At 35.3% G+C, this 26,714-nt stretch overlaps 1 protein-coding gene across 8 annotated transcripts in view; it reads left to right on the forward strand.

Moving 5' to 3' along the window:
- Positions 1 to 26,714, forward strand: part of LOC106062466 (polypyrimidine tract-binding protein 2-like) — a 153,605-nt gene that overhangs the window by 44,739 nt on the left and 82,152 nt on the right. For 6 of the 8 annotated variants that reach the window (XM_056029908.1, XM_056029907.1, XM_056029913.1 and 3 more), the window contains exon 3: positions 23,635 to 23,658. The exons of 1 other annotated variant lie outside the window; for it this stretch is intronic. In XM_056029908.1, the coding sequence (XP_055885883.1) occupies positions 23,635 to 23,658 (24 nt within the window). Of the gene's footprint in view, positions 1 to 23,634; positions 23,659 to 26,369; positions 26,591 to 26,714 lie in introns of those variants that run through there. One more of the 8 variants, XM_056029919.1, reaches the window with a different exon arrangement.

Genomic DNA, 26,714 nt, shown 5'->3' on the forward strand with positions numbered 1-26,714 from the left:
AATTCACGATGATGGAGTTTTTTATTTCAAAACAACATTTTTGCAGATTTTCAAGCTTATTATCAAAACGAGCAATAAGCCAGTGTCACAATGAATGTTACAAAAACAAAATCCGCCCCTGCACAAATGTCCCAACACGGAGACGTGTCACACTTCACTTTCTAGACATGGGAAATTAGCAAATAATGTTCAAATAATGTGCAAATAATCTGCAAACAGTTCTTCTGCTTTTTTTTTTACCTTTACCTTTACCTATCCCTTAGTCTGTTGCACCGTTGGGGCACCAGGCAAGATTTGTCGACCGTCTTTCTCCATTCCTCCCTTTTTTTTGCCTTGTTTAGAACCTCTCTCAATGGCAGGTCCGTCCATTCTTTAATGTTGTCCTCCCATCGCTTTTTCTGTCTGCCTCTTCTGCTTACAAGATCACAAATGCTATTTATAAGTACAACGAAAAAATTACTATTGGTGATTTTTATATCTTTTCATTGAATCTGTGAAAAAGATAAAACATGAATGGACCTATGTATGTATAGTCTAGAATAGAAGTCAAAGCACTAAGTATTACGTCTTTAGTTGCACGAGAATTCAAGCCAAGATTTGTGGTGTACACATGAAGAAATAACGCACCCAGAATGGCGGCGATGAAAATAAAACTATAAATCATACAAGGCACAGGCTTCTAACTACTGGCGCTATCATTAATATCATGGCTATTAAAATGTTGTTTTTCAATTACAAAATAAAAACCTGAGGTGTCGCTATGGTTGGTGTCATCCTGTGCGGCTAGTTAATTATGGTACCCTCACTCTCATTCCCATGTAATATTGCCGATAAATAAAACCATCACTAATCAGTGTACCAAAACGTGTTTGGATGTGTAACTAAAATTATTTCTTGTTGTTTTTTAGCGGCCCCCGTAAGGGGAAAAAGCCGCTATTAGGTTTGTGCAAAATGTCCGTCTGTCCATCTGTCTGTCTGTCCGTCTGTCACACTCAGATCTCGAAAACTAGAAGAGATATGAAAAATATTATTTCACCATTAAATGCGGCTTGAAAAGTTTAGGTGCAACGGCTACTTTTGGTTTTCTAAAAGCAAACCGTTTAATTTATAAAATTAATTATGCAAGCGATTTTTCATGAAAATACACCAATTCTAAAACAATTACGTAAATGTAAGGGAGGCAATGTTACAATATGCTAACAAAGATCGACAATTTTTGTGTATTTTCAGTATCACTAAATCAAATATGTTTATAAAATGTACAAGAAATGTTTACAACAAATATAAATAATAGTTAAAGGTGTTTTTCCTGGTCAACTAGCTGCTAAAATTAATAGAAAACATTTCTGTTTGTTTATAAAGGCTAATAGTGCACTTTGTATGTAAATGTCACGCACATTTTTTTAAATAGACTTTTTATGCAGTGACTTTCGTGCAGTAGCGTAACGTCGCAACATGCTATGGTGCTAAACCAATTCCTTAAACTTTTTTTAAAAAATCAGATTTTATTTATTTTTTTGTTAAGTGCCCCTCATCCGAATAAAAGAAGCTTATTTTTGTGCTTTTTGTCTGTTGGTCGGTCTGTCCGTCACGATTAGATTAACAAATAACACTAAAGGAAGGCTATTGTAAATCTGATTTAACCATTAATTTTTCATTCAGGAATATTGCAATAGTTTTAAGTATCTATAATAGATTGTTCCGGGTGTTTTGTGAAAAACAAATCAATGCCAGCGAATATTTTTTTGCTCTTCTAACTTATATTAGATTTTATTTCCATGCTTAAACGTTGCAATAAACACATGATCTTTATTACATTGTTCTGTTTTTTTAAAAATATAAATAGCATATAAATGCTAAATAAAAATATCTATACCGATTTATATTTCAATAACTATAAAGTTGTTCCGGATATTGTTTTATAAAAAATAAATTATGTCAAATGATTGTTTGAAATCGCATAATTAACTAATATTACACTTATATTCTTTGACACTATGTCACTGTAGTTTATTTATCCATATCAACTGTTCCGAATTTTTAACTTAAAACAAATTTATGTCAAATGACTATTTTTTTTCAAAAATATCGACAATAGGTTGTTCAGGATTTTAAAATAAGACAGTAATTTAATAGAAACGATTATTGAAAATCACTTTTTATTTTATTTTACAGTTAATTTTCTTGCCGAAACATAATAAAAGTTGTTTAATCGGTAAAGAATGTTCCGGATTTTGTTTCGAAATTTTTGAAATCCCTCTTTTAATAAATAAAGAAATAAATTTCTCTTTTACGAAAATTGGTTGTTCCAGATTTTTAATGAAAAATATTTTAACTCTATTTATGTAAAATCGCACTTCTCTCTTACACTACATTTAACTTTCTAGCTAAAACGTTAGAAAATCTTATTATCGTTAATATTATGTTCCGATTTTTAAGGAAAACAACTTCCTAACACCAAAGTATGGTTTGAAAATCTCTCCATAAGGCTATCGTACATCTAATTTTCATAACAGACCATCCCACTAATTTAATTAACGGTATCTCACTATAAATACATAAACATCCGGAACAATCTATTATAGAAACTTAACACTAATGCAATGTTTCGGAAGGGAAATTAAATTTTAATCAGATTTTCAATAACTTTTAGTCTTTTTTTTCTCGCTATTAACATGACGGACAGACAGACTGATAGACAAAACAAAAAAAAAAAAGCGTCTTTAATCCCTTTATATATATGTTATATACATATTTAGTCTAACTAACCATCAAATGAAATGCTAAAAGAACTCACTCGGTGCACCAATGTCTATGAACCCTCGAGAAGCTGCTCGTATAGAAGACATTTTTTAGTCTAACTAGGACGTGTGACGTAATGGAATTTTTTTCCTTAGACGTCATATGGAGTTAATTCTTTAAATGAAATGCTAAAAGATCTCACTCGGTGCACCAATGTCTATGAGCACTCGACAAGCTGCTCGTATAGATGACATTTTTTAGTCTAACTAGGACGTGTGACGTAATGGAATTTTTTTCCTTTGACGTCATATGGAGTTAATTCTTTAAATGAAATGCTAAAAGATCTCACTCGGTGCACCAATGTCTATGAACCCTCAACAATCTGCTCGTATAGATGATATTTTTTAGTCTAACTAGGCCGTGTGACGTATTGGATTTTTTTCCTCTGACGTCATATGGAATAAATTCTTTAAATGAAATGCTAAAACAACTCGGTATAGTAATGTTTATTAAACCTCGTAATGTGACTCGCATTTTAAAATTACAATAGCTAGATTTAGATCTAATCTATATTTTTTATACTAGATCTAGATTTTTTTAAACACTAGAACTAGATTTTTTATTCTAGATCTAGATTTTTTTTTTACACTAGAGCTAGATTTTTAAAAACTAGATTTAGATTTAAGTTCTAATTAAAATCATTGTAGAATCTAGATCTAGAATTTCTTGGTCTAGTTTAGAATGTTTGTTGTTTTACATGTTTCGGATGTTCCTTCAGAGTTGTAGTCCAAACCTCCGTCAGGACGACGGGGGATGGGAGCGGGTAGGGTTTGAACCTGGGACCATCGATGAATCCAAACGACAGTCCAGCGCGCAAACCGCACTACCCGACAGCCATGATTTAGACTAAAAAATTTTTTACAACGTCAAATGAATCTTTGAAACATTATTACTTTTAACAATCAAAACAAAATCACGTCTTGGATATTCCTTGCGAATATGCGGATCCGACAGGGATCCGTCTCCCACGGGGGCCGCCTCTGAGTTTATGTGTCAACACAAACTCTCTTTGTAATCTTGTTTAATGGTCAACTTCAGCAAAATAAATAAATAACTAAATAAGTAAATAAATAAATAAGTAAATAAATAATTAAATAAATAAATAAGTAAATAAATAAATAAGTTAATAAATAAATAAGTAAATAAATAAATAAGTAAATAAATAAGTAAATAAATAAATAAGTAAATAAATAAGTAAATAAATAAGTAAATAAATAAATAAATAAATAAGTAAATAAATAAATAAGTAAATAAATAAATAAGTAAATAAATAAATAAGAAAACAAATAAATAAGTAAAAAAAATAAGTAAAAAAATAAATAAGTAAAAAAATAAATAAGTAAATAAATAAGTAAATAAATAAGTAAATAAATAAATAAGTAAATAAATAAGTAAATAAATAAATAAATAAGTAAATAAATAAGTAAATAAATAAATAAATAAATAAATAAATAAATAAGTAAATAAATAAGTAAATAAATAAATAAGTAAATAAATAAATAAGTAAATAAATAAGTAAATAAATAAATAAGTAAATAAATAAGTAAATAAATAAATAAGTAAATAAATAAGTAAATAAATAAGTAAATAAATAAATAAGTAAATAAATAAATAAGTAAATAAATAAATAAGTAAATAAATAAGTAAATAAATAAATAAGTAAACAAATAAATAAGTAAAAAAATAAATAAGTAAAAAAATAAATAAGTAAAAAAATAAATAAATAAGTAAATAAATAAGCAAATAAATAAATAAGTAAATAAAAAAATAAGTAAAAAAATAAATAAGTAAAAAAATAAATAAATAAGTAAATAAATAAGTAAATAAATAAATAAGTAAATAAATAAATAAGTAAATAAATAAGTAAATAAATAAATAAGTAAATAAATAAGTAAATAAATAAATAAGTAAATAAATAAATAAGTAAATAAATAAATAAGTAAATAAATAAATAAGTAAATAAATAAATAAATAAATCAAAACTGCTTTCCTCCAACTAACTTCACCTCGATGTCGGGTCCCAAGTTGTTAAATACAATTTGTATTCATTTAAACTTCCAAAGCTTCTAAGTAAACAACCAGATCTAGGCTACTTTATGTTTATCGACTACTTCTATAAACAACCAGATCTACTTTATGTTTATCGACTACTTCAATAAACAACCAGATCTACTTTATGTTTATCGACAACTTCAGTTGGTCAACTCAAGTCTTGTGTTTTAGTGATATCACGGCCTGATCACGGTCGTAATTTTGAATATCTTGTGTCAGAGGAGCAATAACCAGCACTTAGAATGAAAACTACATTTAAACTTCGGCTTCATTTACCTGCAATTTGATCAATAGCCTGGATATTGACCAGTCTTGAAAAAACATTCATTAACAAATTGCTCTAGGGAGGAAACTCCGGTACTGGTTCCCATGTTCAGTGGTCACCCGACCTGTAGTTGTTGGTTGGGGAATTCCAAGGCTCCATCAGCAGGAAGTGATCTAGATAGGACTCTGATTGGATCGTGTATTTGTTCCAAGCAAGACACATTCTCTTCTAGTAGTTTCTTTGTGTAGAGCTAGAGTTTTAAAGACACATTCTCTTCTAGTAGTTTCTTTGTGTAGAGCTAGAGTTTTAAAGGGGAACAAACAAACATAAAAAATTGCATACATTGCAAAGAAATAAGTCTTCATGTATTTTCTATTGGAAATGAATTCATCATTCATCATCATTTGTCCCTTGACTTACGTCGTAGGGGTGCTCTGATAGTTGGTCAGAGGGGTGCTCTGATAGTTGGTCAGAGGGGTGCTCTGATAGTTGGTCAGAGGGGTGCTCTGATAGTTGGTCAGAGGGGTGCTCTGATAGTTGGTCAGAGGGGTGCTCTGATAGTTGGTCAGAGGGGTGCTCTGATAGTTGGTCAGAGGGGTGCTCTGATAGTTGGTCAGAGGGGTGCTCTGATAGTTGGTCAGAGGGGTGCTCTGATAGTTGGTCAGAGGGGTGCTCTGATAGTTGGTCAGAGGGGTGCTCTGATAGTTGGTCAGAGGGGTGCTCTGATAGTTGGTCAGAGGGGTGCTCTGATAGTTGGTCAGAGGGGTGCTCTGATAGTTGGTCAGAGGGGTGCTCTGATAGTTGGTCAGAGGGGTGCTCTGATAGTTGGTCAGAGGGGTGCTCTGATAGTTGGCGTAACCAAATCCCTCCATTTTTCCCGGTTAGCAGCAGTCAGTGATAGGATATCAAGAGAGAGGCCGGTCCATTCTTTTACATTGTCCATCCAGCTTTTCTTTGGATGACCCTTCGTGCTCCCTCCACTGTACCTTAAAGAATGACTTTTGACAGTGAGTCATGTCTTACTGTCACAACACACACAAGATGTCACAAAGTGTGTTGTGGTGCCGGGGATTTCACTTGGATTAAAATAGTTGAATAAATGACGATCTAGGAATCACAATAAATGATTCTTTGCTAAAACACAACTCTGGAACTTTATTTAAATATAAAACGTAAGTACAGCTTATGTACAAGTTACAGATCAACAAGCTCAAAAATACATTACAAAGGCTTTAAATCAGAGCTCTTAGAAACGTGACTATCTACTAGGACATTCTTTCATCGACTGCCTTCTTTTTCCCTCGTCAATTCTCTGGCGCTAACTCTTTTAAAAAAATGTCTTTATTTATTTTCAAATCAACCAATAGATTTGCAACATCTTGGGTAAAACCTGAGGTGCTGTCAAGGGTCTAGATTTGTGGGGTAATTCCTGAGGCTCAGTCAAGGGTTTATATTTCTATTTACACATAAGCTTTTAAATGTGAAATATACAAATAAATCTATAATTGCATCTGTGACACTTACAATAGGATCAAACCAACTCATCTTTCATCTCTTCACAACATGGAGTAAATTTTCTTTTCGCCAGCCAGAGTGTTGACTTGTAACAGTACAAACTTGTTTTCTTAAGCTGGTATCTGATACCCAACATTTCCCATTACATGTTAATACATTATAATTACTTTATATTAAATTATTTAAAATATGATATAATAAGCTGAATGGAATATATATATATTCTTGTAAACTCTATGGTGATTAATTAAAATGAGGCTTTATTTTGATTGCTCATCAACAATCTTTCAGGGTGATACGTCAAACAAACCTACACAATTCATCTCGATCTAGATTCTAAAACTATTCACGTTACGTCTTAAGAAAAAAATCAATATTTGAGATGTTCACACCTAGACACAGATCTATAAATAGCAATATTTTTGGTGTTTCAGGGGTACAAAATATGGAACTATTTTTAAACGAAGTATTTCAATAAACTATAGACTTGATCTGTGTGCACTTTGTAGCCTCTAAGCTCCTACGCTTGTAACACTAAGTCAGTTTTTTTTTGTTTACAGAGTTGGCAACAGACATCTTTCACTTTGGCATTGCTTATTTTGTCTGTTGACTTCAAAATCTCAGCCATTGTTCTCCTTTTCATTTTCTGAGTTTTTTTTTCTTGAGGTTTTATTATAGGATCGCCAACACATTGCTTCATATCTCTTGTTCTTGTTTTTATCTCTCTTCATGAATTGTATTTTTTCATCATGTGAAAGGGTTTTGCAAATTAAAGAGCAGGCATTAAACATAGTGAGGGGAGTGTTGTTATCGATACCAGGTCGATACTTACGCTGACATTCCACATCGTCAAAAAAAAAAATCTTCAGTGGACATTGGTTTGTGGACTTTCACAAGAATTTATCTTTTTATGAATCTCAATTCTGTCAGTATCAGAGGAGGACAATAAACCTCCTATTTCTATAATAATATTCGCATTTGTAATGTATCTCTTTTAAATTGAAGTAATCATTTTAGACTAACAAACTCATGCATTCATAACAACCTGTTGCTTTTAAAGTTAACCCAACGAGACGTGATAGACACACACACACAGTATAAACAATGAAGCACCTAAAGACACCCTCTCTTGAACTGGAACCCATCTTGTCTGTGCGAACTGTACTTGAAAGAGAAGCCTTTATCTGATGTAGTGTACAAGCCAGCAAGAAGACTGTACCCTCTGAAACACGAGAGTTCCTCTTGGATTGATCCAGCTCTGGACGTGCACGACTCTAATTTAATTGTTGAGCATCAGGTCTTACGGGTCAAATACAATTCTGTTGGGAATAGACCGGGCAACATGAACGGGGGGTGGGTGGAACCACTCTGCCATCTTTAGACAATGATGTAGTGTCATTGTGCTAGCGGACATTTGATCTTTGTGTCATGACAATAGAATGTCAGTTCATTCACAGTACTATTGCGATTCATTACAAACAATGTTACATGCTAATCTAAACTTTATCACGAAACGATAAACTTCTGTATTTAGTTTGGGATGATATGTTTAAAACTGGCCTATGTTCTTTCAGAAATATACATAGTCATTCATAGCTCAATCCAATCCCAAGGCAGAGCGAGGGCTTAAACTCGGAATCCTCGCGACGACTATTCGTGGAGCCCAGACCAGTCCGACTACCTTTTATCCTGTTGCATTTATCATTGACTTATCAACTCATAAAAGTTAGTTGTAAGTTTGTGCAATCTTTTCAATTGATCATCAACTTCAACATGTTGATAGTTTTATTTATTTATTTTGTTTGTCTCAAAACACTAGCCACAGAGGCAGTCTAAACAGAAATGCTAAATATATGTAAATAAAACGTTTAAAAAACTATAAATTCAACAAGGCTAGAGATGTAACGGATACACATTTGTATTTTCGAGATTGGAATTCAGAGTTACCCAGTTTCCGTAAAGGATGGGTAATGTGAATGTATTGTGGAACTATTAAATAAAAGTAAATGTAGAGTTTGAAAATGTTAAGATGTATCATTATATGCCTACAAGAACTTAGAATAACAGATGTTGAAAACTCAATGTTTTTTATATTGGGAATTGTTGTCAGTTCATTTAAAAAACGACTCCGTGATATATCTGAGAGATTTGTTATATGTACACGTCATCCAGAGTGGTGTGAGTTCATGCTTTAACAAATAATTATGATGCTTTGCATTTTAAAAAAGTTCCATACATATCCAAGATTATCTCCCCTTGGAAGCTTGAAACAATAAGCTTTAGGAATCTATATTTAGACTCTGGTGGCTTAGCAGTGACGAGCAACTGTCCACTGATGACACAGCTAAGTAAGAACGCACATTGAATCTCAACTCTAAAGTGTCTCCTGTTGAGCACACAAATCAATGAGTTTCTATGAGTGTGTGTGTGTGTGTGTGTGTTTGTTTTTGTTTGTTTTTTCTTGGGTTGACGTGAAACAATAGAAGAGGTGTTTACTTTCATACGTGGCGCAAAGTGACATTCAGGTTTGGGTCTCTGCCAGGCGCGCGCAGGAACATATTAGGAAAATCAATGACAATCGTGCTAATGGTTTTTTGTCTAACATTAGAGCTACGTGCATCATTTATAAGTAGTCCCTAGGGACAGAACTATGATTGTTTAGGGCCCTTCTGATAGACTAGCGATATCCACGCGAGATTAGGAGAGCTCAGGGGTAGGGGAAAGGAAGCACTTGGCTAAAATAGCAGCGTTGTTCTGCACGAGCTGGATCGTTTGGGACAATCACGTGACCTAATAGCGCCATCAGATCAGAAGGTTTATTAATAACGCTTTGTAGTCATTTATGCAAATCTTATATTGGTGCTGATTTTGACATTTCCTCGTTCTGCTAAATGCATTGTTAGTCATTTCTGTACACTGGCACTCACAGTAGGAGATTAACAAAGGAAACAGGAAGGAAACAATAAAGTCGATTTGTCCATATTCTTGTATGTCCATGTTTTTGTATGTCCTTGTTTTTGTATGTCCATATTCTTGTATGTCCATGTTTTTGTATGTCCTTGTTCTTGTATGTCCATGTTTTTGTATGTCCTTGTTCTTGTATGTCCATATTCTTGTATGTCCTATGGAACATCATTAAGGCTAGGTCTTTGTATAAGTGAAGCAAACTATTCCGAGTACCAACAGGCAACAAGTCTAGATAAGACAATTCTAGATAAGACAGGTCTAGATAAGACAAGTCTAGATAAGACAGGTCTAGATAAGACAAGTCTAGATAAGACAATTCTAGATAAGACCAACACGTCTAGATAAGACAAGTCTAGATAAGACAAGTCTAGATAAGACAGATCTTGATAAGACCAACACGTCTAGATAAGACAAGTCTAGATAAGACAATTGTAGATAAGACCAACACGTCTAGATAAGACAAGTCTAGATATGACAAGTCTAGATAAGACAGGTCTAGATAAGACCAACACGTCTAGATAAGACAAGTCTAGATAAGACAAGTCTAGATAAGACAGGTCTAGATAAGACAGGTCTAGATAAGACAAGTCTAGATAAGACAGGTCTAGATAAGACAAGTCTAGATAAGACAGGTCTAGATAAGACAAGTCTAGATAAGACAGGTCTAGTTAAGACTAATAAGTCTAGAAGTGTTTTTGTATTGGTCATCCCGCTTTTGCTTCTACAAGAGATGCATAAAGACATTCAGATTTACTATCCATTACCTATATGTTTCTAGTGTGTGAGCATTTTAAGATTTACTATCTTTGAATTGAAAACTATTAAGATTTGCTTTCTTTGAATAAAATTTCCAATGTACAAACATATTAGGATTTACAATCTTCAAACCTATTGCTTACACGTAGAAACCAATTGCGAAGGACTATCTTGGATATCTTTCCCATATTTCTGTCCTTATCACATGACATCATCAATGAGTGTTCCATTCAACGAAAACGTTTGTCCTACCCAGGCCACTTTCCTTACCATGAGACCATGTCTCCATTGAGGCTCCTCAGGTCAAAGCTAATCAGTGGCAGCACTTTTGTCTGTGATGTTTAGAGTTTCACCCCTTGTCTCGTGGCATAAAAGATTCTCATCAATCAAAAGCAACTCTTTTATGGCGTCTCTTGCTCTCTGTGTACACCGCGTTTAGAGAAGTCAAAGAGGTTTTTTTGTTGATCGAATTTGTCATCTCTGTTCACCGAGTGTTCAACAGCATCAGCATCAGCAACAACAACATCAGCAACAACAGCATCAGCAACAACATCAGCAACAACAGCATCAACAACAACATAAGCAACAACAGCATCAGCAACAACATCATCAGCAACAACATAAGCAACAACAGCATCAGCAACAGCAAACACATGGAAAAATAAAGTGTCGTCGCGGAAACCACGTGACCAAGTGGTAAAATATCGATTACTTTATTTTCCTATCGCCTGGTTTCCCTTATGTTAAATGATAGGGCAATTAGTTGCAATATTCCAGGGAGACTTGGAAGAGTGACCTCGGGCCAGGATGTCATTATAAAGTTCGAAGACTTTATCGGTAGGAGGGAATGTAGCTGACGCCAGGAGAGTGTAGATTGTCTTGGACTTGAAATATTTCTTTCGGAAACAAATGTTTTGAACGTAATTTTGTTAGAAGATAGAAGAACAAGGCAATATAAACAGATCTCTGTTGAAAACATAGATAGATAGCTGTTGAAACATAGATATCTGTTGAAAACATAGATAGATAGCTGTTGAAACATAGATATCTGTTGAAAACATAGATAGATAGCTGTTGAAACATAGATATCTGTTGAAAACATAGATAGATAGCTGTTGAAACATAGATATCTGTTGAAAACTCAGATATCTCTTATTATCTTAATAATAAATGTTGCGTATAGGAATGCTCAAGAATAAACGTTACGCGATACAAAATAGTTCTCCTTTTTCCTATAACACCAATTGGAACAATGTAACCTTTGCTCGAAAGAGATCCGCTAAAGCAATATTCCTACGTTGGCCAATACAATTCGACTGATACCAATTTATTTCCAGAATTAAGTGTTGTTTTTTTTATTTTTATTTTCGATTTAAAAAAAAAATCCTGTTCACATGAAGCAATAAAATTGAGAAATAGAAAAAAAGAGAAAGTGATTTTGAGAAATATGTGGGCAATGTAAGGTAATGAAAAGTACATTGAAAGAAAACAAAATTAAAAAAAAAAAACAACGCTTTAAAAAATTTTATTGAGTGAGATCGCAAAATTTTTTTGAATCATTCATGTAATTAATTTTTAATAGATCTAGACTAGCAGTTATAAATGTGTGTGATAGGAAATATTTGTATTCATTGTTTTGTTTAGCGCAACTGTCACGTTTCTATTATTGTCAGTGCGCTACGGTCCAATCACTTTGGTGAATCACTTGGGGAGGTCAGAGGGGTACCTAGGAGTTGGGGTTTGAAAAAAATGTGTTTTTAACTTCAGTCATTCTTCTCTGCTTTCACACGCACACACACACACACACACATATTCTCTAGTTATAAGGTTTGACTTTTTTTTAAAGTTCTTAACTGTATACAACGATGTCAATATGTCTGGTCATGAGACGTTCATTTGAAATCTAGTGGTGATAATCCTATACAGCCAATACGATTTAACCATTTGAGTTTGTGACAATTAAATCAAAACCTCTTGATTCCAGCGCGAAGATCTTGTAAGGAACACATCAGAAACATCAGTCCTGACAAACAGAGACTCTAGAAGTGATTAAATTACCACCTCCTCTTTCCCTCCGACCGACAGCTTTAACGACACCCAATCGATGGAAAGTCCAGGGAGAAATGACTCCCAGGCGATGTCTTGCAGGCAGGTCATCATTCAACTCCTGTTTCTTCTGAAGAACTCTTTTTTTTTTTTAAGGCGGAGAATTTTGGTCGAGGTGAGAATATTTAACACGGCCATGTCTTGTTTGAAACGGAAACAGATTAGAATCTTTTAAGGCAATTGGCACGACTCAATGAATGTCAATTAGAAATACAATCAGATAGGATGACGTCGATTACAACTAAACTAAATAATCCAAAAATGTTTACAAAAAGGGGGGGGGATTATTATACAATTTTAAAAAATCGCACAACGACCAATCGCCTTTACCTTAAACAAACTAATGTCAATTACCTAATAGAGTTGGATGGACTCAAAAGCGCCCTGACATTTAAAATCCCAGTCCACCAAGATTCGAACCTGGCCCCCCGGTTCGGAAGCCAAGCGCTTTACCACTCAGCCACCGCGCCTCCGTGCTTTTTATAAGCTAGTCATTTATCCAGGCATCACAATGATTGATTTGTTCTGACTTTAGTTTGGCTGGAACAATGTCTAGTTCGTGTCTTTTTCATTTTGTTTTTCATATTCATATTCATTGTATAGTCTACATTACTCCAAATTCTCTCTGTGAATATATGCCAAACTTGAACTTGTTTGCTTTTTGTACAAAGTATTGAGACTTTTGGATTTGTACATAAAGTTCTGTTTCAACTGGATCGCAAACTTCAAGCAAGTCGCCGTGTCGCCACAACATATTACAATAGTTTGAGAAAGTGAACAGAAAAAATGTCATCGTGTAGTCAATAAAATGTAATCTAGCCATTGTGTAAATAACTTCAGATAGCCTTATCTCAACTTTTGCTTTATAGCAGTAATGTCTCTGTCAACTGGGTAGGGACCAGACTGTGGTGTGTGTGTGTGTGTTCGATGTTAGCGTCTTGAGACTGCAGACCCAGCATGGTGTACGTTTAATGTGGACACTCTTGTCGTTCTATAATGAAAGCGATTTCTTTGAAGGCAGCCTCTCCAACGTCAAAGACTTTCAATTAGAATAACTAAAATGTTCTCCTTTATTAATTGATTTTAAGTTGTTTTTTTTTTTTTTTGGTTTAAATATGTGTCACACACACCAATCTGTAAGTATCAAATACTGTCAACTAATTAATGAGCAGTTCACAAAAATACTTTCTCTCCCCCTGACTGACAAAAAACAACAACTTTCTATTTAAAAACAAAATCGGCCTATTGGTGGAGTAGTAAAAAGCTTGGCTTCCGAACCGATGGAGCCTCTGGTTCAAATCTCGTTTAGACTGGATTTTTTAGTTTCGGGAATTTAGGACAACCTACGGAGTCCACCCAACTTTAATGGGCAGATGACATTAGTTTGGGAAACAAAAGGTGGTTGGTCGTTGCGATGGCCACGTGAAACCCTCGTTAACCGTAGGCCATAGAAACCGATGACATTTACATCATCTGACTTATAGATCGTAAGTTCTGAAAGGATGACTTAACTTGACTCTTTAAAACTACTAAATATGACAACAAACTTCCTGGACGTCAGGACTGCCTCAGTGTAACAGATTGTATCGTTGAATGACGTAGTACACACGTTTGGCCGATATGTATTCTGTATACGTTCAGTCTTTGGCTCAAGGGATGGGCTATTAGTGAATTGAATACATAAAGTAAAGATTAGACATTAAATAACTTAAAGTCTTAATGGAATTTTCTTTGACACAAAAATTATGTCAGTTTTTTTTTAAAGCACAGACTCACAAACACACAGTGAGTTTTGTATTTTTTGCCTTGAGTCTCGTAATATCAAGTTTAAACCACACACAAAAAAAATCAATACATTTCTCTTAAAACGCCCCATTTTCAGCACCCCTTCCCTAGCCCTCGCCACTGCCTCAAACTTAAGTAGCAGAGAAGTGGGTGGAGTGCCACTTCTGCTAAGGTCACGTGTTAATTTTGTTTGCTAAATAAACACACAAGTATTGAGCTAACAAAAGGTAAATGTGTGTGTGTATGTGTGTGTGGGGTGTGTGTTCGAGTGTCTGTGTGTCTGTAAGACAGACCTCGCCTCCTAATCAATAGTTTAGTTCTAGTACCATATATCTTTCAGCAAGACTTTCAAACTACTAGTAGCTTTTTGTTTCCCCTGACAGAAAGTACAAGAAAACAAAAAATTGAAGCAGAAATTGAACGCTGCCCTAAACCTGGCCTCCAGCTTTCAATTTCCCTTTTTTTGAGCTTCTTGTTCTGTTGAAAACAATGTGTTTAGAAGTGCATTCATTCATTACCTCCAGAACAGAAGAGTTTCAAGCAAGCATAGCACTGACATCAGTGGAATGGAACACAAGAGAAAGAGATTATATACAAGATTAGTGATTAGTGCAAGATAATGGGATAAGTAGAATAGGAGGAAAGGAAAGAATGAAGACAGATAAAGACATAGGTATGAGAGAAAGAGAGAGAGAGAGAGAGAGATTATAGACATATGTATGAGAGAAAGAGAGAGAGAGAGAGAGAGTCCAATGTCCATCAGTCCAATGTCCAACTTTCCAATGTCCATCAGTCCAATGTCCAACTTTCCAATGTCCATCAGTCCAATGTCCAAATTCCAATGTCCATCAGTCCAATGTCAAACTTTCCAACGTCCATCAGTCCAATGTCCAACATTCCAATGTGGATCAGTCCAATGTCCAACATTCCAATATCCATCAGTCCAATGTCCAACATTCCAATGTCCATAGTCCAATGTCCAACATTCCAATGTCCATCAGTCCAATGCCCAACTTTCCAATGTCCATCAGTCCAATGCCCAACTTTCCAATGTCCATCAGTCCAATGTCCAACATTCCAATGTCCATCAGTCCAATGCCCAACTTTCCAATGTCCATCAGTCCAATGTCCAACTTTCCAATGTCCATCAGTCCAATATCCTTCATGTCTACAACATGTCCATCAGTCCAATGTCCAAATTATTTTCAAGTCAAAATCTCGACTGTCCATCATCTATTGTCCAATACATGCCCATTGGTTCAGTATCTAACATATATGACAGTCCATTATTCTAACGTCTAACACACCAGTCCAATGTCCATCAGTCCAATGTCCAACATTCCAATGTCCATCAGTCCAATGCCCAACTTTCCAATGTCCATCAGTCCAATATCCTTCATCTCTACAACATGTCCATCAGTCCAATGTCCAAATTATTTTCAACAGTCAAAATCTCGACTGTCCATCATCTATTGTTCAATACATGCCCATTGGTCCAGTATCTCACATATATGACAGTCCATTAATCTAACGTCTAACCCATCAGTCCAATGTCCACCAATGTATTACCTAACAGACGCCTGTCCATCATTTTAATATTCAACACATGTCTATGAGTCCCATACCCATGACACAATGTCCAGTGGTCACCTGTACACCATCCATTAATTGAAAGCTTCAAGTCAAAACAAATCACAAGTCAATGTTAACAAAAACACCCAGTATAAAAGACACTGACAGGATAAATGACACATATCAACTATGGGATGCATATGTTAGTCCAATGTCAGTGACAGACCAAGGTAAAACAGCCATATTGTTACAGTAGATTAGATTTAATGGTGCATGACCTGAGAGGTTTCCTTTATCTCCTCTCTATAGTCAATCGTCTACTAATGGATTGAGTTAACAAAGAGAGATAACTAATGAAAACTTGCCCGTCAATTTGACCTCTTTTCTTAATCCATTCCATTTCTCGCTCTCTCTCTCCTTCACACACAGAAATACACTTTCTCTGTGCTTGACACACACACAAACTCTATATATAGTTTGCCTCCTACCTCACACATATCGCACTGAAAAGTGTATTTATTTATTTCTGCTCTACTTGATAGGACACCGCTGATTCTATCGGCCTTTCTTTATTTGATTGGATTATCTCCCGTACATTTAGTTTTATTTGTATTTTAGACCGAACATAAAAGCAAACTGTTTTGTTATTTTTACAAACCATAATACACAACTACGTACGCTTACCGATATACACATGTGTATTTATACACATACCTACGTACTTATATACAATTCACGTACTTGATAACTACTGGCGTGGAAAGAGGTTGGAAGAATCACATCAGATTGACGGCTAATGGACAGAGAGAGTAGTCTCTCTTCGTCTCTCACTTCCTTGATCTGTTTGAGATGTCTCTCCCCCACCTGTCTTCCACACATACATAGAACAGACTCTCTCTGCCTCTAATTAAAAGTACACATAGAAACACACATACTTACACACACATACGCACCTACTTACTTGGTCTGCACTTCCGAGGTGTCTTGAAAACTAGGAAATCTGCATGTCAAGTGACTTTGGCTAGTTCAGTGGTGGGCGAACTTTTTGAAGAGCGGGCCAAATATGAGAGGAAACAATTTGGCGAGCCATGATTATATTCAGAAATCGAGTATATATATATATATATATATATATATATATATATATATATATATATATATATATATATATATATATATATAATTCTCTTCATGGCTTAAGAGTTTGGACACCACGTTATGGAAAGATCACTCTTTTATTTTTGCAAGTCGACGGACTAGAGTTACCCTACGTAATTTAAGAGGGAATTTATTCATTCTTTACTACGTATAGAACTACTTTACGAGCCTTCCGTGTAGCGAAGTCATACTGTATATCATAAAAATTCTATTTCCTACATAGATCACTCTCAATAGCAAAAATTACCAAATGTTTTAATCTATCTACAAGAATTGTTAACCTCAAGTAATTCTTCCTTAGTTTGAGGCGCGAGAAGCTTCTTTCACTAGATTCCACAATTACGGGTATTGCATAATGCCGTTTTTTTTAATCGCGTGTAGAATTGGCGTTTTTCATATTGAATGCCATCCCAAAATGACAATTTTTGTCTATATATTTCATGAGATTTGTACGAGTTTTAAAAAGATTTTAATAATTTCCGGAGATTTCCAGGACTTTTTCGTATATTTTGTAATTTCAGGAGATTTCCAGGAGCTCCTGGTAAATCAGGAGGCCGCGAGAAATCAGATATAAGTTATAAAATGGTTTAATTTAATAATTTATACACCTAGAATTAGCGCGGGTTCTATGAAAGTTCGAGGTCCACTGCGGTTGCATAGGTTGCAGTGGCTTAAGGCCGGCCCTGCAAAATAGCGGCGTATACTACGCCGCCGGTCGACTAGTTAGAATGAATGCTGTCACAATAATACTAAAACTAGCACTGTAGGAAGCTATGAATATTTCCATAATAGTTCTTCATTTGGATCTGCTTCAAACGTAGTTATTATTCAAAGGTAACGGAGAAGTTCACTGTCAGAGGTTTGTCGTTAAACAAAAAAAGTACTTACACATTCATTCATCTTAAGAAACACATTCAGAATCAACTCGACCTTTATTATTCGACATATAATTTAGAAACACATATAGAATCAACTTTATTATTCGACATATAATTTAGAAACACATATAGAATCAACTCGATGTTTTATTTTTATTCGACATTTAATTTAGAAACACATATAGAATCAACTCGATGTTTTATTTTATTCGACATTTAATTTAGAAACACATATAGAATCAACTCGATGTTTTATTTTATTCGACATTTAATTTAGAAACACATATAGAATCAACTCGATGTTTTATTTTATTCGACATTTAATTTAGAAACACATATAGAATCAACTTTATTATTCGACATATAATTTAGAAACACATATAGAATCAACTCGATGTTTTATTTTATTCGACATATAATTTAAAAACACATATAGAATCAACTTTATTATTCGACATATAATTTAAAAACACATATAGAATCAACTCGATGTTTTATTTTATTCGACATATAATTTAGAAACACATATAGAATCAACTTTATTATTCGACATATAATTTAAAAACACATATAGAATCAACTCGATGTTTTATTTTATTCGACATATAATTTAGAAACACATATAGAATCAACTTTATTATTCGACATATAATTTAAAAACACATATAGAATCAACTCGATGTTTTATTTTATTCGACATATAATTTAAAAACACATATAGAATCAACTCGATGTTTTATTTTATTCGACATATAATTTAGAAACACATATAGAATCAACTCGATGTTTTATTTTATTCGACATATAATTTAAAAACACATATAGAATCAACTCGATGTTTTTTTTTATTCGACATTTAATTTAGAAACACATATAGAATCAACTCGATGTTTTTTTTATTCGACATATAATAGCTAAAATGTTTTACGAAAATGCTTGAATACAATGTTGTCAAAAAGGAAGTAGCCCACTTAGACTTTGCGATCTATCGGTCATGTGACTCACTGTGTACGAAGGTGTCATGTGTTCAGTAAAACGACCAACTGCCTTTACTATTCACAGACTAATGTCACTCAAGGGCGTCCTAAAACGTACACACAAAATTGAGTTTAAGATATTCATGAAACTCTACTATTGGAACAACAATTTTGAAGCAAGGAAATTTCCCATGGTTCATCTTGTATTGTACATTAGAATTCTTACATTGTGAATGAACTTTGTAGTTTTAAAATTATTATTTCGAAACACGTGGCGGGCCGTATTAAACCTTTATGGGGGCCGGTGTTGGTCCGCAGGCCGTAGTTTGCCCTTGACTGAATAGACTGAGCCATTAAAATACAAGTTAGCCTCCTTCAGTCGTAGAACGACTGTGGTTCATCTCGAACACTTTTTCCCCTGACTGTATGGAGCCCTAGTTTGGAGGGAGATGCCCGTCCACATCTATCGCAGGTTAAGATGGCTTTTGTTTTCGTTGTAGAGGAGCTGGCCCTTTTTCGAGTTGAGGCCCATGTTTTCTCGCTGTCCATAGCTTTCTTGGTCACCGTCTAAGGCTATGACTTCCCAATGGACAGTATTAGTGTTCTCTATGTTGAGGTCCCGTTTGATTACTTCCAGATAACTTAGCATAGAGAAGTAGAGCTTTATAAACGCCTAAACCGTTTAAATCTAAATGTTCAACTTAATAAATTAGTTAGTGACTTAAAATCTAATATGCAGATCGAAAAAAAAAATGTATGAATTGAAAACAAACATTGTATACGACTAGCATTGGCCAATATACAGTTCTCTCTCTCTCTAACATAGCATTGGCCAATATACAGTTCTCTCTCTCTCTATCATAGCATTGGCCAATATACAGTTCTCTCTCTCTCTCTATCATAGCATTGGCCAATATACAGTTCTCTCTCTCTCTATCATAGCATTGGCCAATATACAGTTCTCTCTCTCTCTCTATCATAGCATTGGCCAATATACAGTTCTCTCTCTCTCTATCATAGCATTGGCCAATATACAGTTCTCTCTCTCTCTCTATCATAGCATTGGCCAATATACAGTTCTCTCTCTCTCTCTATCATAGCATTGGTCAATATACAGTTCTCTCTCTCTCTATCATAGCATTGGCCAATATACAGTTCTCTCTCTCTCTCTATCATAGCATTGGCCAATATACAGTTCTCTCTCTCTCTCTATCATAGCATTGGCCAATATACAGTTCTCTCTCTCTCTATCATAGCATTGGTCAATATACAGTTCTCTCTCTCTCTCTATCATAGCATTGGCCAATATACAGTTCTCTCTCTCTCTATCATAGCATTGGCCAATATACAGTTCTCTCTCTCTCTCTATCATAGCATTGGCCAATATACAGTTCTCTCTCTCTCTCTATCATAGCATTGGTCAATATACAGTTCTCTCTCTCTCTATCATAGCATTGGCCAATATACAGTTCTCTCTCTCTCTCTATCATAGCATTGGCCAATATACAGTTCTCTCTCTCTCTCTATCATAGCATTGGCCAATATACAGTTCTCTCTCTCTCTATCATAGCATTGGCCAATATACAGTTCTCTCTCTCTCTCTATCATAGCATTGGCCAATATACAGTTCTCTCTCTCTCTATCATAGCATTGGCCAATATACAGTTCTCTCTCTCTCTCTATCATAGCATTGGTCAATATACAGTTCTCTCTCTCTCTATCATAGCATTGGCCAATATACAGTTCTCTCTCTCTCTATCATAGCATTGGCCAATATACAGTTCTCTCTCTCTCTATCATAGCATTGGCCAATATACAGTTCTCTCTCTCTCTCTATCATAGCATTGGCCAATATACAGTTCTCTCTCTCTCTATCATAGCATTGGCCAATATACAGTTCTCTCTCTCTCTATCATAGCATTGGCCAATATACAGTTCTCTCTCTCTCTATCATAGCATTGGCCAATATACAGTTCTCTCTCTCTCTATCATAGCATTAGCCAATATACAGTTCTCTCTCTCTCTATCATAGCATTGGTCAATATACAGTTCTCTCTCTCTCTTTCATAGCATTGGCCAATATACAGTTCTCTCTCTCTATCATAGCATTGGCCAATATACAGTTCTCTCTCTCTATCATTTCTCGTTTTGAGCTCATTTATGTTAGTGTTTAATTAAAGAGTATCTCATTGAATTGAAAGCTTGGCGGAAACGTCTTCCCAAACAATCTAGCACCAAATAAACCTTTTAATTGGCCATTCCAATCTCCGACCTTCCCAGCGTGTTATTGTAATGATCCAGGCACAAACAGAAGGGGCAGACAACTAATGAGTTAACGAGCCCCTGGAAGACTTTCATCGCTTTGGAAGCGCTTCTGCTTTCTAGATTTGCATGGCCGACACTTCTGCTTCTTTATCTCTTCTTCCTTTTTTTAATCTGAGTGATTGCCCCTTTAACTCGTCTGCTGTAGCCACCCAGGAGAAAAAAAAAATAGGGGGAAATAACTGATAACCTTTCTTTTCAATGGCGCATCATTTAGCATGTTGTCGGCGGCTCAGCTGAAAGGGAGGGTAGTCATATGACCTGGTCAGTTGAGCCGATGACGACATAGTCCTGAAGATGTCGGAAAATGATAGAAACAAGGCTGTTTGTGTATGTGAGTGAGCGCGAAGCTGGATCTCCTGCAAATAACAATGCAAGCAGACGATTTAGAGAATTTCGTTCTGAAATTTATAATCGCCACGGTGTTTTCGTTAATAGCACTACAAATTGGCTACTCTCGCTACCCTAACCCTAACCCTGCTGAAAGAGAAAATGTCTCACAAAATCTTAGTTTTTAACAAACATACTCTTGGCCCGTGAATTCTATTAGCTCTGATATTCCAACTACGCTGCGATGAAACAGTTGAGTATATTTATACTATGTTATAATTATTGATATATATTGTTTATTTTGGCCGACACATCGATCACTTTTACAAAGCTTATTTCAACTCACCCTGTCTGTCTGTCTGTCTTTCTGGTAAAAAGTGTGTACACGTTATTTCCACACCCATTCTCGGATCAAATTGAAACTTCACTCAATTATTCATTGGCATAGACAAGACATTTTGTGCTATTAAACATTTGCATTTAATCTTTATATATATACAAGGGTTAGTTGAAGGCTTGCGTTTTTTGTTGTTGTTATTGTTATTTCTAGTGGCCACATCAAACAATTTATAAACATCTGATCTAGCGCTGAATTAGTTTGTACATTTGAAACCATTGAAGCAGTTGGCCAGGCAAAACATTTCCAGCCGGGACAGACCCCAGAAACTTCTGCCCAGAGTGTCGGTTCTGTTGGGCCCCAAACTATTTTGTGTTTGTGGGGATACGGCCTGTGACATAGGTGCGACATTTTTTAGGACTCCTTAGGCCGAAAGAACTTGGACAGCACTCACCTAAATATAACTTATGTAAAAAGGAGAAAAGGGAGCTAACTCAAGTTTTTGTTTTACAAATTAAATGAAACAACCGATATGCACTCCGTTAATAAAAAAAAACAATATTCAAATCAAATCAAATCTATCAAACACGTCCAAACCACTAGACTCACACTATGTTGTACATTGACCATTGGAAAGGTCACGAAGAGATTTTCAATATTTATAAAAGTAATGTTTACTTATACCAAAATAGAATCAATAACTGATAATTGCATAAGCTACTCATTCATATTGTTATATTTGCTATCCAGCCCAGTATTCGAGGTTGGCAGCTTGTTTCAGTGAAACTAACATTAAAAATGTCATTATATTTCATAATCTATCGAATCAGCATAAAAACAAGCAAATAATCGATTATCAATAATTACTCTATGGCGCGATTCAACTCGACTAATTCCTGAGATAAGATTGTAAAGATAAGATCACACACATTTCAGAAATGGAAGATAAGAATTACGTCTGCAGATTACAGTTGTTTCTATTTCGAGGCTCTGGGTCCATGTGTTGACACTGGGTGTAAACAAGAGGGAGTGGTCTTGACCTAAGTTGGTGAAACAGGTCCATACTGCTGTGTACGAGGTAGCAACAACTTCACCGCCTTCATTTGACACTTGTGTTTTTTAAAGTGGCTCAACAAGACGAAACGGTGGTGACTCAACGCAGTGGCGGCCCCTGTGTTTCTGGAATAGCTTGCCGGAGCGGGGGGTGGAGGACTGATGGGAAGAGAATAGACCCACTAAATGATATTGAGACTTAGAAATGAGAAGACTGTTTCAATCTGGTCGGCAAACACGATAGCCCACCACAAAGAGGGATAACTCAATTTCTTAAATATTGCTCAATGGGAAACAACTCAGCAAAGATGTTTAATTTGAATGGTAAAGGATTGATTACAAGATCTATTTGTTATTGTTGTCTAAAGATATTGTATTTATGTAATGTTTCCTCAACCTAATTGATTAATATATTTTTTTTCTTAAGATAATGATTGATGATTATAAAATCATTGTGTATGCGACATGTACAATTTTGTATTTACTAAATTATTGTTAAGATGTCTTACAATTTTTATGTTACTATAAAAAACAGGATAATTGCATTTTCAAATTGTTCCTACGCTAATCTAGATCAGAATGTTAATCAATGACTTCAATATCACGGCACCTATGCTGCATATTCACACACATGAGCTGTCTATGATATAATTCAATGAATGTGTAGCATTGATGAAACTAGGTTGTCTAAAGATGATTGATTTTAATAATGCTGTTTCCATTACATCAATTTCATTGTTTTTTTTTCTCCTAAATTAGGTTCCTGTCAAAAGCGAATTAAAGGTAATTATACCAAAGATTTTTCAGATGACATCTTGTCATTTAGTTTGTGTTCAGATGACATCTTGTCATTTAGTTTGTGTTCAGATGACATCTTGTGTCATTTAGTTTCTTTGTCACCTAATATTTCCAAACTCCTTATCGCTTTGTCTCACAAAAATCCACTTTTTTTAAAAAACCTTCTCAAATCTGCTGTGACAAGTTCAAATTGTATAGTATCAGCTGTTTGTTCATTTATTTCTGTTTTTTTTTTAACGTTCTGACATCGACTGTACCAAAGACTTCGTTTTGTAAATCTGCTGTATTCTCGCCTTTTTTTTTTTTTTAATTATTATTTTCTTTCACAAAATGTGTGTGTGCTTCTACAGGAGTATTTTCTTTTCTAACCAACTGCTTACTGACTGTTTGCAGTTCATTTACTTCTTGGATCGGTTGTATTTGTTGTTAAATTTTGTGTTACATAACGGCTGTACTTTTATTTGCTTTTAACATTTTCTATTCCTCTAAAAAATATCAATTTTGTGTTTATCTAAATTCTACACATAATCATTTGGATCAATGCTTTGTTTGTTTTAAACTCAATGTTTACCTTAAACTATGTGCAAGAATCTCAATTTTATGATTTCTTTTTTTATTTAACTTGATTGAAGGCAGAATTATTTAAGAGAAATAATGGACTGACGTCGCCTCCATTCTTAGAGCAATGTCGTCACATCGCTTTGGTCTTATATTGGGATGTCGTCACATCTCTTTGACCTTACTTTGAGATGTCCTCTCATTACTTTGACCTTACTTTCAGATGACCTCACATCGCTTTGACCTTACTTTGAGATGTCCTCTCATTACTTTGACCTTACTTTGAGATGTCCTCTCATTACTTTGACCTTACTTTCAGACGACCTCACATCGCTTTAACCTTACTTTGAGATGTCCTCTCATTACTTTGACCTTACTTTCAGATGACCTCACATCCCTTTGACCTTACTCTGTGATGACCTCACATCGCTTTGACCTTACTCTATGATGACCTCACATCGCTTTGCCCTTACACTGAGATGACCTCACATCGCTTTGACCTTACTCTGAGATGACCTCACATCGCTTTGACCTTTCTTTGGGATGTCCTTACACTGCATCGGCCTTACTTTGGGTTGGACTTACACTAGGCAGAGGCGACCTTAGCAGTACGCGGGATATCAAGGGCCCGCAATTTGCTTAATGCCTGCCGGTAACAAAACAATTTCCCTATCCCGCATCTCCCCAGGAATGGGGTCTGGCCCGGCGGTCTGGGTCGGTGGTCCATCCGTCCCCCTTATCAAAAGTTTTCTGAACAAGATAAGAGATTTTAAATACTTCTTCGATTGTTTGAAGACAATACTTTAAGTGATTAGCTCGATGGCAATGTACTGCACTTCACAGCAGACGATTGAACACTTTCTACTTTTCATGTATTCTACAGTCTTAGCATTTTCTCCTACTCTCGCCTTACGCTTGTAGCCACTCTTGGTATTTAGTGATTTGAATATTTCATTCCTTAATAAGAACATAAAAAAAATGTAGTCTAAATATAAAGTAATCAACACATGAAATATGAATTACAAATTAAAACAATTTTTATATATATATATATTTGTTTTAATTTTCTATCTTTGCATCTAATTTCTCATGTTTGGACAAAGTTAATTCAATATAATGCTGAAAAAAAGTTTTCTAAATTAATAAAATAAAAACTAGATTGTCTCTTTTTGCTGGTCATCCTGCACAAATCGATATGGACTTCTTTCCTCTTTCATTAGAACTAAAGTATCTGGTGGTCTAATGAAACACATTGATTTAACTTAGATATTTTATGACTATTTCTAGTTTAGCAAACACTTTAACACATTTGAAATAGTGTGTCAGTTAAACCTAAATTAGAAATCATTCGCCCTTTTGGCGTGTTGAACATTCTCCCAGTCTTTATGGCATACCCTAACCTGTGGGTACCAGCGAGAATCACATGCTCTCCTTTTTGTTTGACAAATGGAAGTGCCTAATTTATTCAAATTTCCCATCACCAAGATTGTTACACGTCAAAGATGGTTCCAGCCATCGTCTTGTTTCTCACGACCTAGTGGAACAACAGATATATCCACCCCTTCATCCTCCCAACCCCGTGTCTCCCCACTCTCTCTAACGGAGCCACCTCCCTTACCCTCAACTTGTTGGTGTAATTGTTTACCCCCCCCCCCCAAACCCCGCCCGTGCACCACCACGCCAACCATCAACACGTGATATAAACTCCGAGTACATAACACACTCTCGTGTATGTGTGTACTTTGGGTGTGTTGGCTGTGTGTATGTACTACATATCCACACATCAAATACTCAAAAGGATGACATGTGTAAGGAAAGAAGAGGGAAAAAAACCCACATCTGACTGCTCACCCCCGAAAATAGGATTCCCCCTGCTATTTCACCCCCCCCCCTCTCACAAAATAACGTGTCGACTTCTCCCCGACCCCACACCTACGTACACACACACCTACATACATACATACCTACATACATACACACCTACATACACACACACCTACGTACACACACACCTACGTACACACACACCTACATACATACATACCTACATACATACACCTATCACAGAAATAGTTTCCCCACTTTTTTTGTATATATATTTCTTCTTCGTCTTCTCCTGCCGTTCGTTTCGGATGACTCTTCGAGTTTGTAGCGGTTCTCTCCCTTGGCTACTAAGAATAGCTGTGGATGTATTCAGTGGGGTGTACTACAACAGCAGGTTCCCCTTTCATCACAGTGGCTGCTATGAGCTGAGGATTTCTGTGAACAGTTGATTTCATCTAGTGCTCACACAGACCCTACTTCCATTGTCACCGAAACTGTTGGTTCTATTGATTTCATCTAGTGCTGAGCGGATAAGGTAAGTGTTTAGGACACTTTGACTAGATTACAGTCATTCCAGGGGCCAGGCTTTGGTAGTTGATGACAATTAAAATATCCCCACTTCTCTCCCCACCTCTCTGTCCAGTTTTATTTCAACTCAC

The sequence above is a fragment of the Biomphalaria glabrata genome, chromosome 5 (genome assembly GCF_947242115.1).
Source record: "Biomphalaria glabrata chromosome 5, xgBioGlab47.1, whole genome shotgun sequence".
Lineage (NCBI taxonomy): Eukaryota > Metazoa > Mollusca > Gastropoda > Planorbidae > Biomphalaria > Biomphalaria glabrata.